General features: G+C 37.1%; 1 protein-coding gene across 1 annotated transcript in view; it reads right to left on the bottom strand.

Moving 5' to 3' along the window:
• The window catches only part of pdgfbb (platelet-derived growth factor beta polypeptide b), a 28558-nt gene extending 13861 nt beyond the window's left edge, over nt 1-14697 (bottom strand). The window contains exon 1 of the mRNA XM_022668482.2: nt 13273-14697. Coding sequence (XP_022524203.1) covers nt 13273-13335 — 63 coding nt within the window. The 5' untranslated portion in view covers nt 13336-14697. The remainder of the gene's footprint in view (nt 1-13272) is intronic.
• Nucleotides 14698-20398: the final 5701 nt, after the last annotated feature.

Genomic DNA, 20398 nt, shown 5'->3' with positions numbered 1-20398 from the left:
AGTCACTTGGAGCCATTTCAAAGCAGCTACAGGTCCCAAGAGCAACTGTGCAGACAATTATACGCAAGTATAAAGTGCATGGAACAGTTGTGTCACTGCCACGATCAGGAAGAAAACGCAAGCTATCACATGCTGCCGAGAGGAGATTGGTCAGGATGGTCAAGAGTCAACCAAGAATCACCAAGAAGCAGGTCTGCAAGGATTTGGAAGCTGATGGAACACAGGTGTCAGTCTCCACAGTCAAGCGTGTTTTACATCGCCATGGACTGAGAGGCTGCCGTGCAAGAAAGAAGCCCTTGCTCCAGAAAAGGCACCTTAAGACTCGGCTGAAGTTTGCTGCTGATCACATGGACAAAGATAAAACCTTCTGGAGGAAAGTTCTCTGGTCAGACGAAACAAAAATTGAGCTGTTTGGCCACAACACCCAGCAATATGTTTGGAGGAGAAAAGGTGAGGCCTTTAATCCCAGGAACACCATGCCTACTGTCAAGCATGGTGGTGGTAGTATTATGCTCTGGGGATGTTTTGCTGCCAGTGGAACTGGTTCTTTGCAGAAAGTAAATGGGATAATGAAGAAGGAGGATTACCTCCAAATTCTGCAGGAAAACTTAAAACCATCAGCCCGAAGGTTGGGTCTTGGGCGCAGTTGGGTGTTCCAACAAGACAATGACCCAAAACACACATCAAAAGTGGTAAAGGAATGGCTAAACCAGGCTAGAATTAAGGTTTTAGAATGGCCTTCCCAAAGTCCTGACTTAAACCCCATTGAGAACATGTGGACAGTGCTAAAGAAACGGGTTCATGCAAGAAAACCATCACATTTAGCTGAACTGCACCAATTCTGTCAAGAAGAGTGGTCAAACATTCGACCTGAAGCTTGCCAGGAGCTTGTGGATGGCTACCAAAAGCGCCTAGTTGCCGTGAAAATGGCCAAGGGACATGTAACCAAATACTAATGTTGCTGTATGTATATTTTTGACCCAGCAGATTTGGTGACATTTTCAGCAGACCCATAATAAATTTATGAAAGAACCAAATTTTATGACTGTTTTTTGTGACAAACATGTATGTGTTCCGATCACTCTATCACAGAAAAATAAGAGTTGTAGAACTTATTGAAAACTCAAGACAGCCATAACATTATGTTTTTTTACAAGTGTATGTAAACTTTTGACCACAACTGTAAACTATGTGATACGTCACAGTTATGGCTCTAAAATAATATCACAATATTTCATGGTATTTTTGTAATAACGGTACTCTTGGCGATATGACAAAACACTGAATAAAAAAAAAAATATTTCAAGAATACACTACTGCAACTGCAAAAAAAATATATATATATATATATATATATATATATTATTGCATACAATATGATATGGCACACCCTTACCTGAGATATTAAATTTGTAACAGAAGTCAATGATTCAGAATGTCATGATACTAATAATAATGCACTCCAAATATCTCTATGTATTCAGGATTAAAGTAAAATAATTTACACTGGTCAGATATAATCTGTCTCTTGTAGATTTTTAATGGGAAATGAGAACAGTGTGAATTTTTCTTTTGCTGAAAACAGTAAAAAAAAAAAAAGTACCCTGATGTGATAATTAGGGGTGGGTGATATGGCACGAAATTCCAGGCTATAATATTGCTCATGATATTCAAAAGTGATATTATTGCATATATAATATGATGCAGCACACCCGTAGTGGGATGTAGCCTCTGAATCTGCCCACTGCCGTTCCCTCAGTCCCATTTCCACACTCCGGTTTGCCAGGTATAGACAGCAGCATGCAAACAGTGTGCTGCAGCTATGTTAATGGGCGAGCTGGCTATTATTCTGCTGAACAGGTAATCACTGTGCTTCAGTAAAGTTGCTACCCATAGCTTGGTAATTTACCTGCACCACAAGCATAGTAGAGATGGGCATTTTGGACACTGAATCATGTATTTTCACTGATCAGCTACAGAGTAAGACTCGTCGTTCTGGCAACCCGCGTGAACTTTTCGTTGTCCACATAAGCATGGTGAGTGTGTGTAGATCAAGGGAGGAAGCTGGTTTGTCTCACAATAGCAGTTATGCTTGTAGCAGCACAAGGGCCCTGTTCATAAAGTGTGTGTCCAGACTAGAGGCCACTGGCTGACCACTGCTCTGCCTCATATGGCAGCATTTACCGGGGACACAGGGCAGGAAAGGGGGCAGAGGGAGGAAGTGGGGGATGGAGTGATGAAGAAAAGAAGTGAGGGCTATCTGTGAAGGATGGGCATTAAAGTGGGCTTTACAATATTGGACAGAACTGACATTACAATAGCATTTTATTCAGTGATTTTATTCATTTTAACAGTTGCCATTAAAAATGCACTCTGTTAACTCAATGTTGGTGTAAAATAAATAATAATAATTATATATAATGGTAAATATGGCATACGAGGACATGCAGATTTTTCTTTTCATTTCAAACAGCAAAAAAGTTGTAATTTAATTGAATTATACCCACTTTACATGACAATGCACATTGTATCCTGTAATGTGAATACTGTGCATGTCTACATTGGGATATGAACATGCTGTGCAGCTAGAGTATAGAGAAAGATAGAAACAAACAAGAGAGCAGGGATAATCTGCTCATTCCAAAATCACTGGGATGATATTCTTTACTTAAACTGTTATTTCAGAGAAGTATAAACAATGTACAAAGCCAGGTAAACCCTGCATTATGTGACGCTCCTTTCATTTAAACTCATTTTCTATAATTGCAGTGATCTTAATGCTCTTGTAATGGCTGTAGGAGCTCACACAGGCCTGTTCACACTTCAGCTTTTGATATGCATATCACAAGCGAGGGCTGTATTCAAAATATTGTTACAGTAACAGTATGTTCTGAGATCTTTTTAAAACCCCTCTCAGGCTCTGCATCTGCATCTACAACCTTCTTTCTAAAGAGCTCTTTGTTTTTTTTCATGGTGAACGCACTCACATTTTCACACCTGAAAGTCTGGATCAGAGTTTGCTCCATGGTTTGTGTCTTTGTTATGTTGTATACATTCAGTTAGGATAGTTTTGGTTTCACAATTTAAGGGAGCAGACTAAAGAACTTTACTACATCCTGTCCTCATCATCTCCATCTCTCTATACTTCATATTAATTGGTTTGCAGAATGTTAAGTATGATTTCTGTTTATAAACGGGTTAATAAGTTGGTTAATCTATTGTTACAGTAAATAAATGAATTACCAGTCTAAATAATCGTGTCCATACTGCTGCGTAACATGCCTGCACACCACAGGGAGACAGATTTCAGCACAACACCAGTTTTTTTTTCTTTTGATATGTTTAAAGACTGCCTCAGCTTCCTGTAATTGGTCAGAAAGTCTGAATCATCTTGAAAAGTGCTTTCACACTGGACCATGGTTCAGTAGCTCTGCACCGCGACCACCTCTTTTGGTCAGATCAAACTCTGGCCCCTTCCACACATTCTACTTTGGTTCAGACCAAACCGAAAAGCGTGAAAGTCCAGAAGACACACAGACAGACTCCTCCAAAAACCTCTCCAACCATGCTCTAATTTAAGCTGATGTGCTGCACCTCAAGTAGTAATTAATGTCGGGGTGGGCATTCAGTCATTCAGTGTTAAATCTCACTCAAAAGATAACACCTCACAACTTACACATGTTTGGGTGTTCTCAAGCCATGCCTTAAAGTAATACCTCATGATCAATTCTCGTTCTGCTGTCTAATAACTTCTGACATGTCAGTGTATTACCTTCATCTCTCAATGCTGTTTAAATGAAGGTCAAATTTCTATAAGTAAAAAAAGCTTATGATGGGATGTTCAATTGGAAAGTCCCATCCATATAGTCGCTGTTCAATGAAAAACACTTATCTTCAAAACAGCAACTTTACAGGAGAGAGAAAAAACCTTGTAAACTTTCAATGGAAGTCAATGTAAAAAGAGTTTATTTCAGGCCATTTTGAAGAGTTTTATTGGTCCGTTCATCAAGAAATTTTGGCACAGTTTGAGGGACAGTTTGTCTGTTCAAAGTATGTGGTAAACTAAAAATCAACAAAAATAGAGATAAGTGTTTTTCATTGGACAGTGACAATATATTTTCAAGCAGGAAAAACTTGGAAGTGTAGACTCAAACCTGTCAATACAAAACTACACCGAATGTAAATCAAATGTAAATGTAAACCCCACTGTTTATATATTTATAAACTGGTAGACACCCCTTTTAATAAATGTGTTCAGCTACTTTATGTTACATCCATTACTGACACAGATGTGCAAATGCAAACAAAGAGCTTGTTTAGTCCCTGTAGAGAAGTACAGTCAATAGAACAGAAGCAGATTAATGTGAACCTATCTGCACCATGTTTAGTGCCAGACGTGGACTAGAAGGGTATAAAGATCCTCAGCATTGAGCTGTGGACCATCCAATACTTTTGGGATAATTTGGGTATTTAGAAATGAGCTGGACTAATGTATATCCCACCTAAATATATACTGTACAGACAACACTTCTCCCAAATTCCAAATAAAAATATTGTCATTTAAATAATTTATTTGGCTGAAATAACAAGAAAGACGCAGAGCTTTCAGACCTCAAACAATGCAAAGAAAACAAGTTCAAACATCTTCATAAAGTTTAAGGAGTTCAGAAATCAATGTTTTTGAACATGTCTCAGTCTCAACAGGAGGATAAGCTGTTAAAATGCTGCCGCCGAGATTTTCTAAATGAATGAGCTGCCTGGAATTTGTGGACACACATGCAGCACATAAACATTTACAAGATGCTAGATATGCACATACTTGCAAGAACACCTGCAATATATAAATCTGCACACCCCACACCCATAAAAACTGAAAAATATATATAAATAATTAGGGACATGCACACTCAGTGCTTAAAAGAAAATATGTTGAGTTGTCTACAGTCAGAACTTTACTGAACGAGACTCTCCACCAAGCCATGGTTGCTTCTGATTACACTGCAGCTGAAATAAATGTAAGATTGGAGAGAAGGAATGGAATGCAATGTTGAGAGAAGAGAGCTGCAGAAAAATGACAGATGATAATGATACGTAGATCTGCTGACACAAGCAAGCACATGCACACACACACAGACACACACACACACACTTAAACATCAGCTCACACATCTGCTCACAAATATACAAACACACACACTTACTCAAAACATTTAAAACAGAGTGTCACCTTTTGAACTGCTGCACATAGCTGATAATAAAGAATGCGTATCCACTGGGTACAGTGGAAAACATTATTATATAACATTACTGGGCACACAGTCACACTGTGATGTTTTAGACTACAGTCATAAACACAACATGTATCCCCATTTAGAAAAAATAAATATTAAAAAAAATAAATATTATATTAGAAATACTAGCGAAAGGTACGCCAGTAAATCACTTGGGTATTAAATGCCACAATGTATCCCCAGATACACTAGTTTTAAATTGAGATAAGTATCATTATAGCAAAATAATGGCAAGAGTGAGTGAGTAAGCATGGGAAACTCTGAGACAACCTGCTCATTTGTTGCTATTTCTGAAACCAAGGCTGTTACAAAGAGTTTATCCTGCTTTTGTTTGAGTCTCTACTGTCCAAGGAATGCTTTCTACTAGATTTTGGAGATTTGCTGTGAGGACATGATGATTGCTAAATTTCTGCATCAAGAGCGTGACTGAGGTCATGATGTTGGATAATTCTCCAACTCATCCCAAATGTATTACTAGACTCTACTTATTAGATGGATTACTAGAGATGGTCAATATGGTAAAATATTATATTGTGATATTTTAAAACATTTTCACAAAATAAACTATATTTAATACAATGTTTTTACATGGAGATAAAATTGATCAGCAGTAACAGATTCTTAAAAATAAAATATTCTTTAATGCAATGCACAGTGATTTCTTTTATTCAGTTTTTGCTGTGCACGATCCAATATGAATGGAAATTGTGCACTCTTTAATGAATTGTTCAGTTTTGTCAGTGTTCCTTTAGCATTGATGGTATCCTCAATAAACATGAAGAAACATGTTGTCGATACAATAAGAAAAGGGATCGCTAAATCACTATACCAAAAATTCATATCCATCATATTAAAAATGATGAGTTTCTTTGATTTTACCAAATTGAAAACCTCTGGGATATAATCAAAAGGAATATATAATCACAAGCCATCAAATCAAGCTGAACTGCTTGAAGTTTTGCACCAAGAGTGGCATAAATTTATCCAAAAGCAGTGTGTAAGGCTGGTGGAGGAGAACATGCCAAGATGCATATAAACTGTGATTAAAACCAGAGGTTATTCCACCAAATATTTCTTAAAACTCTTAAAACTTGATGAATATGAACTTGTTTTCTTTGCATTATTTGAGGCCTGAAATCTCTGCATATTTTTGTTATTTCAGGAATTTTTCATTTTCTGCATATAAATGCTCTAAATGACAATATTTTTATGTGGAATTAGGGAGAAATGTTGTCCGTAGTTTATAGAATAATACAACAATGTTTATTTTACTCAAACATACTTAAAAAAATAGCAGAATCAGTGAAACTGATTCAGAAACTGAAGTGGTTTCTTTTTTCAAAGCTGTGTATCACAATATAGCACATTTACTATACATTAAGTGAACATATCTCCTTTAAATAAGAATCTTTGTGCCAATTATGCTGAGCTCGGGGGTGCAGGATCAGGATTGTGAAACACTGCTTTATATGAATACAGAAGTTGCAGCAGGGACTCTTACACTGAATGTCTTTAGGAACATGACTTAGTGACGTATACATAATCTCAACACATTTAACACTTCACTATACACTTCAAACAAGATGCTAGGGTTTGGCACAAGAGTTGCAAGAGACACGACATTAACCCTTAGCAGTTTCTGCAGGTTAAAAAAGCCATTCAAGTTTGAACTTTACGTTAGGAGTATAGGAAAACCAAATGAAAATTTTATTTGCACCGGCACTCATCCAAGCTTCTATCATGCAGTTCAATGCAGTAACTCTACTACATCACTGAGTAGGGGAGTAAAGATGGAGTGATGAATCAATGCTTCATTTGAACATTTAATGCGATTAAAAAATTTCAGTTTAGGATTTTGCATTAAAATATATATGCATGAATCAACCCACTGGATTGGTTAATGCAGGGTTCTTCAATTCTCGTCCTCGCACCCCCTGCCCTGCACATTTTTATGGCTTTCCCTTCTCCCAGCGCACCTGATTCAATTAATCAGCTCATAACAAGCACTTTCAGAGTTACAGTGGGAGTGTTAAATAAAAAAAAAAACTTCTAAAAAGTGCAGAGATGTGGGGCGCCAGGAACAGGATTGAAGAACCCTGGGTTAATGACATTCTTAGTAAATGTACAACAGACACAGTGCAGCAATCTAGTGTATGACTTAATTACATGGATTAGAGGAGATTGCTGCAAAAAAAAATAATAGACACATTCTGTGGGATAAAAGTGAAGCTTTGATGGCAACATAACATAAATATCAATCACAATCCTGAATGCTTTTGCTAGTAAATAAATACATCTTCTTTTGTGTACCTGTTCTTCAACTTGAGAAAAAATATTATATAATATTTTAAATTCTTAGTTTTTTTAACCAGTTATAAAGAGAGCAGTGTGGAAATGCCTTTTCCTTGAAGTAGGAATTCCCCTGTTTAGATACAAGCCTGCCACTGCTCAGCACTTTGATAAAACATGAAATAAACATGAGCCACGCACATGAAACTACATGCACACATACTGTGATGCACGCTTAATTTCAAGTGCTGAAAGGCATCATTTTGCTTTCAGTCGTTGAAACTCATCATTTTGCTTTCCTCTGAATTTTTTTCCATACGATTCACGCACCATAAAAAGATAAAAATGCTGCTCTTACTAGGGGGACTTCCTAATGGTGCACCTCAAAGTGTGCATGCATTTGTTCTTAAGAGGTAAAAGGTAAAAACGGTCATGCCCTGCAGCTACGAGTACTGCTTTAAAAAAGAACACACACACACTCAGTCTCCATTTACACTCCAGTGTACTCCTTCAGCTACATGACTCAGGTTCTATGCTTGATTGGGAGCCCACTCTGAATGCTCTGAATCTGTTATACTGAACATAATGCCGAAACAACAAAACACAAGTAATCAGTCAATGGTGCTGAGTGTTACCTAACATCAGCACCGGAGTACTGCTACTGTAGTATACTATTATATGTTATTATTATATAAAATATATATATATATATTTTGCACAGTGTTAACCTGCTGCCTGTCCATTTAAAACCAGTGTACTCAGTATATATATATATATATATATATATATATATATATATATATATATATATATACACACAGGGGTTGGACAATAAAACTGAAACACCTGTCATTTTAGTGTGGGAGGTTTCATGGCTAAATTGGAGCAGCCTGGTGGCCAATCTTCATTAATGGCACATTATTGCACCAGTAAGAGCAGAGTGTGAAGGTTTAGTTAGCAGGGTAAGAGCACAGTTTTTCTCAAAATATTGCAATGCACACAACATTATGGGTGACATACCAGAGTTTAAAAGAGGACAAACTGTTAGTGCACGTCTTGCTGGTGCATCTGTGACCAAGACAGCAAGTCTTTGTGATGTATCAAGAGCCATGGTATCCAGGGTAATGACGAACCACATCCAACAGGATTAACTGTGGACGCAAGAGGAAGCTGTCTGAAAGGGATGTTCGGGTTCTAACCCGGATTCGGATTGTATCCAAAAAACATAAAACCACGGCTGCCCAAATCACAGCAGAATTCAATGTGCACCTCAACTCTCCTGTTTCCACCAGAACTGTCCGTCACCACAATAAATTATTGTGGTCTAAAACCAGGTGTTTCAGTTTCATTGTCCAACCCCTGTATATATAATACTGCTCAAAAGGCTGTATGACTAAGGGTGGGCAAAATTAACTGTTGTTAGGGGTGTGCCATATCATATCGTACACAATAATATCGCCAATATTTTTGAATATCGTGAACAATATTATACCCTGAAATATCATGCCATATCACCCAACCCTAATAATCACACCGGGGTACTACTTTTTTGCTGATTTAGTGAAAGTGATTTAGTGCTGATTTTAGATTTTTTTTGTGAAAAAAATCACACTGTTCTCATTTCCCATTATATATCTACTAGAGACAAATCGTATCTGTCCAGTATAATACATTTTTCTGCAGCACTGGATATATGGAGATATATGGAGTGTATTATTAGTATTGTGCAGTAGTGTATTCTTGAGAAAAAAAAATCTGAGTTTTGTCATATCGTCAAGAGTATCGTTATCGCAAAAATGCCATGAAATATTGTGATATTATTTTAGGGCCATATCTCCCACCCCTAACTGTTATCATACTGCAGATGGCATTTTATTATTGTGATACACTGCATACATTTCTGAGCATATTGTGGACATGGTTAGTTCCTAATAAACACTAAAGAACTGCACATTTATTTTTTTCTAATTAATTAGTCCTGTCTAGTTAGGACTGGATGGCACACTTTGAATACAAATCAAAGTACTACTTACAATAAAGTGCCAAAAGTCATGGGACAGCAGAATTTAACTTATTTAAGTTAATAAAGTGTAGCCTCAGAGGATGCTATAGTTGTGAGGTGCTATTTTGTGAGTAAGGTTGAACACTGGCGAGTTTGTTTATAGCAAGGCAACAAGAATTACCCAAAGTCTGAGGGAGGCCTGATAGTGAGTGCCAGATGGATGGGTCATTTAATTTCTGTTCAAGTTGAGCAGAAATTTCCCAAAACACAGTGTCATGTGTGTACCAGGAATATGTCACACATCAAGGCCGGCTGCCCACTGTGGGTGATCATGACAGCTGGCTAGAATTGTCTTTCCGTATGGACTGAACCAGGATGTTTGTGTACTTTTTACACTCTTTGTATTCAATATGGGATTACACTCAAATAGAAGTTTTTGGGATTCTGCTTCTAATAAAGTATTTTTTTCTGTAAAAAATGTAAAAATATTGCAATATTTATCGTAAAAATATTGTGACACCATATATTTTACATATCACATGTTACTGCATAGGACAATTAAACATTTAAAAGTGTGCACTAAATAAACCAGCTTTTCTTTCCCGACAGGCTGCAACAATGATCCCCCTTATATTGTCACTCAGAAGAGACCCACTGCCGGAGTCACATCAGTGTATGAAATTGCTCCCAGCCCCCGCCCACACAAGCCTGTATTCCTGTCTTTGTGGGGGTATATCCATTCCATTGTTGCTGTGCTAAAACTAAACCAATCCTAGACTTAACTTCAGGAAGTCTTCACTTTATATAACTTTATATAAACACAAACGTGAAAAACATGGCATTTGTTGTTTACATTGTTAAAGAATTCCATGGCTTCCACTAAAAGTTAAGAGTAGTTTCCTTTCTCCATTAAGTAAAATATTTGCAGATACACATTTTTGTCAGGCGATGATGAGAACCTGTTATAAGTAAACAGACCAGTGTGAAAATTTTAAAGTCTATACTACTGCAGGTTATACTACTGAATTGTATTAAAGCTAGAGTAGGCGATTTATGTAAATGTTTCTTGAACTCTTTACATCACAGTACCAAATAATAAATGAATATTCTGCCGATAGAAAAAGAAAATGTTGTTATTTGTAAAAGGCCACAGGGCTGTGAAAACCTGGTATAATCATTTCATATTGAATTAGAGTAAGAGTATTCAGACCAATTGTGTTTCAATAGCTATATTGCCTGTATACCTACCTGTCTAACTGTGTTAGGTTCACAAGAAGAGATAGACAGTTAAAGAGAGGTTGGATTAAGTAAGAAGAACCATTTCCTGTTTTTTTACAAAATCACTTACTCCAACTTTAAGATAAAAAACAGCATGTATCTTTGAAAAGGCAATTTTACAGGAGAATCTCAAAAGCTCCTTCCACTTTTTACACTAGTAAATGTAAAAAGATTTTACAGCATTTGTATTGGTTGATTCTTCATGACAGTTTGACTCAACATGAAAAACTATCAGATTTAAATGATGTCAAATGGTCAAAAACAGCAAAATGAGATTCAAGGTTTTTGTACTCTACCATTAGCTTTGAATGTGTTAAACCCAGTAATGCATTAAAGCATCTGTAGAAACATCAAATAAAGCTTGGGATCACAATGGGACAATGTAGCAGGAGCTTCTGAAACCAATGATGATCTGCATATCTAAGAATTGCAGCTTGTTTGACTTTAATTCAGTGACACTATATCAAAGTGTTCACCATTACAGCATCATATGTGGTGTCTCTTGCTATTAAACGCTGGCACATGTCTAATCTGGCCACACCCTCGCACACATGGTAATAGAGCCCTTTATGTGGCACCATGCAAACAGATGTTGCTAATTTGGGAACAGAGTAGAACATTAAGTGCATAAACTATGCGTGTGTATTTATTGTGCTTTAATGTAGGCAATCACCTATTTAAAACTTCTTACTACATCTTTGCTTTGCACGTTATGAACCTTTCTTGCAGCTTTTGTCTTGCACTTCAGCCCCCATCCACATGTATCTAGACATTTTTTACAACTGAAGTTTTTGTCTGGTTTCAAATAATGTACTCATGCATCACAAACTTCTGCACGATACTTTAAGGTACTTTAAGGTTAGATACAATGGTGCTTAAAGGTTTGTGAACCCACTAAACCTTTCTATTTTTCTGCATAGGTTTTACTTAAAACTTCAGCAGATTTTCCAAAAGTTCTAAAAGTGGATAAAAAGAATCATATCCAGCAAATAATACCAAAATATCAGACTTTTATTTATTAAAAATTCCAATATGAGTGGCAGAAGTTTCTAAACCCTTGGAATTAGCAGGTAACTTGATGGTGGAATTAGAGTGAGGTGTTCTCAATCAGTGAGATGTCAATCATGGAGCACTGCTTTATGTAAAGAACAGATATCTATCAAAGTCATGTTTGTGGAAGTGTATCATGGTCTGAGAAGAATAGATTTCTAAGAAATTCAGAAGAAGATTTTTTTTTATTTCTTAAATTGGTTCATTTTAATGTTAATCAGGAGAACACTGAACAACAATGGCGGAGAATCACTGTTCTCCCATCTGCACCGAACAGAAGTTACTTAATTACTTAATTTTGTGGACTGATGAGACCAAAAAAGATCATACCAGTTACCAGAATTCTTTTGTTCCAGTTATTGGTGCATGTGCAGGTAACACCTGAAAGAAAAGGGTCACATACATTGGCCACTCAAAGTTGGGCTGGGAAATATGACTACAAAGTAATTGCTTGAAAATCATAATATAATATTATGACATTAAAGTATCTGTTTTTTATTCTGTTTATATTTCTCCAACACAATTTGCACAAGACTGTACTGTTGAGTGTCATCTCTCCAGAATCCAAACCACTTACACACAAACGACCCATGTACGTTATTTGTTTGGGAAGTAAATCACAATATTATAATATTACCATTTTCGATATCTTGTATAAAATAGTACGGAATTTAATGAAATTCAATATACAGCTCTGGAAAAATTAAGAGATCACTTTAGTTTCTCAACATTTCTCCCAAATTACAAATAAAAATATTGTCATTTAGAGCATTTATTTGCAGAAAATGAGAAATGGCTGAAATAACAAAAAAGATGCAGAGCTTTCAGACCTCAAATAAAGCATAATAAGGAAAACATAAAGTTTTAAGAGTTTAGAAATCAATATTTGGTGGAATAAACACATTTTTCATGCATCATGACATGTTCTCCTCCACCAGTCTTACACAATGCTTTTGGATAACTTTTTGCCACTCCTGGTGCACAAATTCAAGCAGTTCAGCTTGGTTTGATGGCTTGTGATCATTCATTTTCCTCTTGATTATATTCCAGAGGTTTTCAATTTGGTAAAATTAAAGAAACTCATCATTTCTTAGATGTCTCTTTTTTTCCAGAGCTGTATGTTGCCCAACCCTAACTGGCAGATATGTAATATTGGATAATTGATTTTAGGGATTACGTTTTAACTTTTTAAGAAGTTTCAATTCAAATGTGTGCTGAAAGGTTTCACAAACCTTTAAGCACAGCTGTTTACACTGTTTAATTGTAGTCTATTAGCGTCTGTTTGCACTGGAAAGGGTAGCCACGTGCACACGGGTGCGGTGCATGGTCAATTAGTGCACCATGTAACAACCTCGCGCTTACCTCCACTGTGCCGCAGAGCGCGCACGCCGCCAGCGCCGCGAGCAGCCAGACCCTCGCGCTCATGGTGCCGCTCCGCCGCGAGCCTCCGCGGGACCGGGCGCATTTATTAAAGAGGCGAGGATCTCCTCTTTTCCTCCTCTTTCTCTCCCTCTCTTTTCTCTCTCTCTCCTCCGTTAAAAAGATATCAGTCAGTCAGTCCGTCTAAAAGCCCACCGCCTCCTCCGGTCAGCGCGTGCACGCGCTCAGATCCCCCTCCGCAGCCCAGTGAGTCCGTTTATCACTGAGAAGAAACCCGCGGTCCATCACCTGAGCGCGAGATTCAGCACTGCTGCAAATCAGGCGGCTAATTGCTAACTACCAGTGTAACATTAATTTCCTCAGAAACGCTACGCCTTTTTTCGACTATTTTCGACTTCAAAACTCAAAAACAAAACTCTGAACAGATTAACTGATACTAAATCTCACCAGTTATCGTTAAAAACTCCAACTTTAACGTTAAAAAAGTGGAAGAAGTTGTGTAACATAAATTAACTCAGAAACTCAATGTATTTTCTTGGGCTTTCCGCCACAAAAAGCACAAAAGCACAACTCCAAACAGATTAACTGACAATAAATCTCCTCATTAAATGTCACAACATTTAATAAACATAAACTCAAGTAACAAAGTAGCTAAAAAATATCGTAACTTAGTAAACGCCTAATTTACTCACAAATCCAACATCTTTAATGAGCTTTTCAACACAACATACTCAAAACAGGTTAACTGACACAAAATCTCCTCTGTGATCTCAAAAACTAAAGCTATACACTTTGATAAAACAATGGAAATTCGTGTGACATAATGTGACATAAATCACCTCAGAAATCCAGTGTCTTTTAAGGCTTTCAGCCACAGAAAATAAACTTAAACAAACCTCCAAAACAGATTAACTGACACTAAATCTCGGCAGTAACGTTAAAGGTCAGTTTAGCTAAAAATCCTAAAAATCCAAAGTCTTTCTTTGCCTTTTCTACATAAAAAAAACTAAAACCGGATTAACTGACAGTAAATCTCCTCAGTAAATCGCATAAAACTCTGCAGACAAGGGAAAATTCTGGAAAAAAGTTTCACACTTAGCATTAGCATCGTTTAAACAGCGCAGGCGCCTCTCAGATGAACTGGGTAAACTGGGTAGAGTGATGTTCAGGGATGTGGATGTTGGCAAACCAGTCTTCCTAAACTCATTCACTTCTCTGATGAGATGCTGTTAGTCCAGGCTAGTGATGATTCAGTCAGTATCCAGGACAGTGCTCCAGTGTGTGTGTGGGGAGAGGATGAGCTGCTGGGTTTGGAGGTTTTCGTTGTTCCTCTGTTCCGTGGAGGCTTATCGGTGTGCGCGCGCGGTCCGAGCGGCCTGATTACGCTCAGCTCGAGCGCCTCTGCTGAACTGCACGAGTTTCAGAGCTCTTATCTTTCCCGCCCCTTCAGGGCAGGGCCGCCTCATCCATATTTGGGGAGTGTGTGTGTGTGTGTGTGTGTGTGTGTGTGTGTGTGTGTGTGTGTGTGTGTGTGTGTGTGTTTGTGTGTGTGTAGCCTATGAATGTGTGGCCATGCGTTTAGGTCTTTATGAGGACAAAATAAATGTCCTCAATTGTCCCTATATGGATAATGGAAACCATAGCTATCTAAATGACTGTGGGGACATCTCCTAGAAAACTTTGTTTTGTTTGTTTGTGTATTTGTTTGTTAAATAAACAAACATAATAGGGCTGTAACAATTAGTCAATATAATGGACAATGATGATTACTTAAATTTGTCCACTTCAAAAGGGAGATGGGTAAATGGCTTGCTCACACAGGTTACACTCAACTTGGTCTGTGTCTCCAAAAGTGCCCAAACACAACAGATTACATATTTACTCACTAAATATTAGTAATTTCCATGTTTAAACAAAATCTACAATGCATTTAAATGCCTTTTAAACCTTTTAAATGTTCAGCTGCTTCTATAGTTTTTAGAAATAGAGGACATGGCATAAATAATCGTTGACTTTTCGACTAATCAAAAAAATATATAATCAGATTATTCGACTACCAAAATAATCATTAGTTGCAGCCTTAAAACATAATTAAACATTTGGCCAAAAACAAAATACCAATTATCAGAGATTTTTTGTTGCAGCTTTATGCTCATTTTCCAAGTAAATTAAATAGCCATTTTTTATATTTTTTATCTTTGGTTTTTAGGAAACTACAAAACTATACAACCCAATAGATATGTATTGCAAATAGAACATGATTCAATAGAGCAGATATAGATACATAACTAACATCTTAACACTTATCACAGCAACAAGCCTTGTAATAAAATAAAAATTCTATGTTTTTTGCAAAGTTCAAGTAAGATAAAGTGTCAGTCCACTGTAAACAGTAAAGCAAAATTAAAGTATACAAAATCTACACATTTAAATGCTTTTTAAATCTCATGTTTAGCTGTTTCTATGGTTTTTAGAGATGGAGGACATGGTATAAATAATAGTTGACTTTTCGACTAATCGAAAAAATAATCATCAGTTTAGTCGACTACCAAAATAATCATTATTTGCAGCCTTAAAACATAATTAAACATTTGGCCAAAAACAAAATACCAAATATCAGACATGTTTTTGTTGCAGCTTTATACTCATTTTCCAAGTAAATTAAATAGCCAGTTTTTATCTTTGTCTTGTTTTTTAGGGAATTACAAAACTATACACAACCGAAAAGATATGTATTACAAATAGAACACGATTCTACAGAGCAGATAAAGATTCATAATTAACTTCTTAACACATATTACAGTAGGATAAGTTACATATAAAATGAAATAAATGTGATCTTTGCAAAGTTCAAGTAAGATAAAGTGTCAGTACACTGTAACCAGTATAGCAAAAATTAAGTATATGTGGATCATAAACTAAACATTCAGTGAAATATATATATATATATAGGTCTTACCACTTCCAAGTTTCACGACAGAGGATAATTGTAAAGAAATAGCAGCTAACTCAATGCCACATTGTACAATCATGATGTAAATCATTCTAGAACATAAATAAACATAAGAATCATGAATAAAATATTGTGAACATTCTGCATAAATCTAAATGAACACGAGGCTTAATAAAGGCTAATGCAGCATTGCGACACCTGAGGGAAGTAAAAGGTTTTATAACATTTAATGCTCACACAGAAGGTGTCTGAACTTTGCAAATGAAATTAGCATAGCCTGAAGGAGATGTCCAGAAATCGCGCTGTTTTATAATACACATCCATGCAAATGCACACTGCAGATGCAAAATTACACAGTGGCATTGTTTATGAATATGCACTACTTGTGCACTTCCGTTTGGTGATGGTGGTTCAGGGTAATCTGGGACACTGAGTCAGATCGTAGATCTGCACTAAAACTTTATTCAGTGTTTAAACAGTTTTAATACATCATATTTATCACAATATTTTGACACACAGGCAAAACACATCAGTAGCTGCAGATTTTTAAAAACCTTTATTGGAAAACTCTCCCATACTTAGTACAGTAATATACATCTACATGCCAAATGTCATAGGACAGGAGCTGGTACTGTTAGCTATTGCCAAGATTTCATGACAATGGTCACAGACAATTCTAGCCAGACACTGCTGGTCACAATCCTTAACCATTAAAGAGGACAACTTACACTGGTTGTAATGGATGTAATGACACTGATTGGTCAGTGCCCTTTAAGCACTGATGATATCTTTGATATGCTGTGAAAAGTATACTGCTTATCACTAAAACAAAATTTATTACAATGTGATAAATCGTTGTCAAATTGCACATGGCTAGTTGCCAATCATTTTTCTACACTTACCTTTATTCTTACCTATTTCTGAATGCGTTTTCACAGTCAAAAGTCTAGACCAGAATCTAGACCAGAACCCATATTCACGTGTTTTTTTAGCTTTGGTTTTACACTGCGCTTAAGTGAACCCACTAAACTAACTACCTTTGCTACGTACTGTCATCACATACTTGACACTGATTGGTTTGTAGAATGTTGTCATTTGGGTGAGTTGGCCGCCTAGGAGTTGTACTGAATCCGACTCCCAGATTACCCAAGGATTCCTGTTATTTCTGTTAAGATTATATAAAAGGTTTATAATTAAGGTTTAATCTACAGTTACAGTAGATCCAGGAATAATCAACATAGCTGTATGTATGCAAAGTGGAGTCAGATTTCTGCACAACGCCAGTTCTTTTTCTTCTTCTATTGTTGAATGGTTGTTACCGAAAAATCTGAACCATAGCCTGTGTATAGCTGGACAGAGCATCGTCTCTCAAAAGTGAAGCCACCACAGGTCGGGCACCCCCTGCTGTTCGGTTGCAGAAAGCTGTGTAACCCCACCCATCCCCATAGGTTTCAATGGCAAAACAGACAACTTTCAATCATGTTTTTTTCCAATATACTGTAATTCTACCTCCTTTATTTAAATGCAACAGCTAGTGTAACCTCTGCTTATATTGTCCAATTTTTTTATCCCCACAGAATTCGTTTTTTTAAAACGTTATTCAGCTCTATTCAAAAAAGGTGTGGTTATTCTAAAAGGGCTGGTTATGGGCGGACCATAAATGGTGGAACAACATGGCGGAAGATTTTGGCTTTATTTTCATTGAATGAATGGGAACGGCGACACGGCGTCCATCTTTTTTACAGTCTCTGGTCTGAACCAATTAGAAATATACCTGACCATGGTTCAGTTGATCTGGACCAAGGCCAGCTCTTCTGGTTTGACCAAATTTTAGTCCTTTGGTCTGGACCAGGATTTGCAGCACATTTTTACACCTGCTTTTTCGGTTTGGAAATTTAAAGTGGTTATAAAATATGTTTCAGCGTTCTTAATATTCACAAGAAGCATAAGAGTCAAAGGTTTTATTACAAATCTTCAGGTCAGTGGTCAATCAGAAGTGTCCTTTTTTTTGTAAGAGTTAATGAATGAAAGAAAAACACTGGACATGTGAAGACACAGTGAAATCATTGTCTATAATGTACCATCACCAAAAACCATCACATCATTCATAAAGCACGGCTTATAGACCGCAAGCAACCGTATCACATCACACGTCCGTTAGTCCATTAGGAAAATGTGTGGGTAGCTGCAAACAGCCACGGACAAAAGAGCACTGTGACCAGATAGCATGACAACCACTGTCTGTGGCACTGTGTGTGTGTGCGTGTGTGTGTGTGTGTGTGTGTGCGCACGCAGACAAAGATGATCCCAGCAATTGAGGAAAAGGACAGAGGTCAAGTGTGAACAAGGCCATCAAGATCCCTCACAGCTCATCTAAGTCCTCATCTGTCTTTTCCACTTAACGTGCTGTCTATCTCTCTTTCTCTCTCTCTCTTTTTCTTCTTTTCTGTATCTCTCTCTGTATTTTTCCTTTTCATTTCCCTAAACACAAAGCTCCAGAGCTTCTCTCATCTTTCCAAACTTTCCAGCTTCCTCTCTAACTCACTTGGCCTTTCGCTCCTTCTCTTTGTAATGCTGTGGATCTTATTAACTCGCTCTCTTCCTCCCTGCTTTCTTCTTCACTGCCCTTTCTTCATCTTCTTTGCCTTCTGTCATTTCTCTGTTCCATTCATCTGTACAGTATAGTCGTTTGCTCTTGTTCATTGGGATTTCTCCACAAGTTAAAATCAGGTCGAATTCCAGCGTGAGCAAAACTATAAGACAGTTGGAACCAAACCAGCAGATGTAGGCTATAAGACAAGCGCTAGAAGCAATGCAACAGCAATACAGTGTTGAACATTGGGGCTGTGCAGACCTAGAAAGGCTATATTGTCTATGCTAACCCTTATATGCCTTATATGCATCATTATAACTACACAGTCAACTACACAGTAAAAGCTAATACTAGAGTAAAAATTTGGGAAGCAAAACTACACTGACATCTCAATGTAATGGGAAATGCAAATAGTATTGTGTCCCGTGACACATCTGCCACATCTCTTGGAAGCTAAAGAACACTGTACTGAATTGCAGGATATGCATGTGGGCCCCCCTGAGTTGATTTTGTTTTCACATGGACAATTCTAGCCAGAATCATTGCCACCCACTGCACTGGCATATGTGGGGGGTAAAATGACAGTGTGAATGGATGAATGTAAATTGCTTAACTTACATATTCAATGTTAAAGTGTTCATTCTCACTAACCTCACAACTTACAAATGGTTACTCCAACAAAAGCCGTTTTTCAATAGCCTTGATTTCAGAAAAAAACAATGAATTAACAGGTATCTCAATATTTCTTCTGTCTTTTTTTACAACTTAAAATATCAAACAACTAAACTGAGCATCTTCCAAAAGTGATCTGATACTTTTAAATATCTGTGAGCTCACTGGGAAGGTTATTTTGAGGTAAACCCATCTGTACAAATGTCTCTGGCCTTAATGATGTTACCAGCCCACAGAGGAAGTTGTACAGTGGTAACAGTGAGCGTGAGCTAACAGGATGATGAATTAGGGAAGAGCGCTATTGTTTGATGCTGTTGAGTCGCCAGTGCAGGAAGCTGAGCCAAAGTCCTGTCCATAATTTACACCAAGGCCAGTGACACAATGCCATTTTAGTTAAGAGGTCAAGCATCGCAGTCAGTCATACTGCTGGATACTGGCTTCAGAACTGCTACTGACACCCTGAAACAGCAGCATAAACCATTAGCATCATATGACCCAAAACATTTGATCAACCAATGGAGAAATCAATGATTGGAAAGTTCAGTTGAAGAGGATGGCCTGTGGATCGGTTAGCGTTCTTACAGTCCTGACTCATCTTACATTAGTCGGCTCACTTTGCATTAAAAATCTATCTATCTATCTATGACTAAATTTTCCAACATTTATTTCATTAATTAGTAAAATTTCAAATTAAACACTATTGGATTAATTCATAAAGCCATGACATGGATACTACCTGGTGTGCTTTTTCAGTTTAGAAAGTAATGCTAGGCTAACATTGCTAACAAACACCTACATTAATACTGTCACCAATGCTATGACTTATATATCATTAATTTTGTACAAAACATGGTAAAAGCTACATGACTCTGTGGCCATGTGATACAACT

The sequence above is a fragment of the Astyanax mexicanus genome, chromosome 19 (genome assembly GCF_023375975.1).
Source record: "Astyanax mexicanus isolate ESR-SI-001 chromosome 19, AstMex3_surface, whole genome shotgun sequence".
In the NCBI taxonomy this organism is placed as follows: Eukaryota; Metazoa; Chordata; class Actinopteri; order Characiformes; family Acestrorhamphidae; genus Astyanax; species Astyanax mexicanus.
Note: the sequence above shows the minus strand (reverse complement) of the source record. Positions and strands in the feature narration are given on the sequence as shown.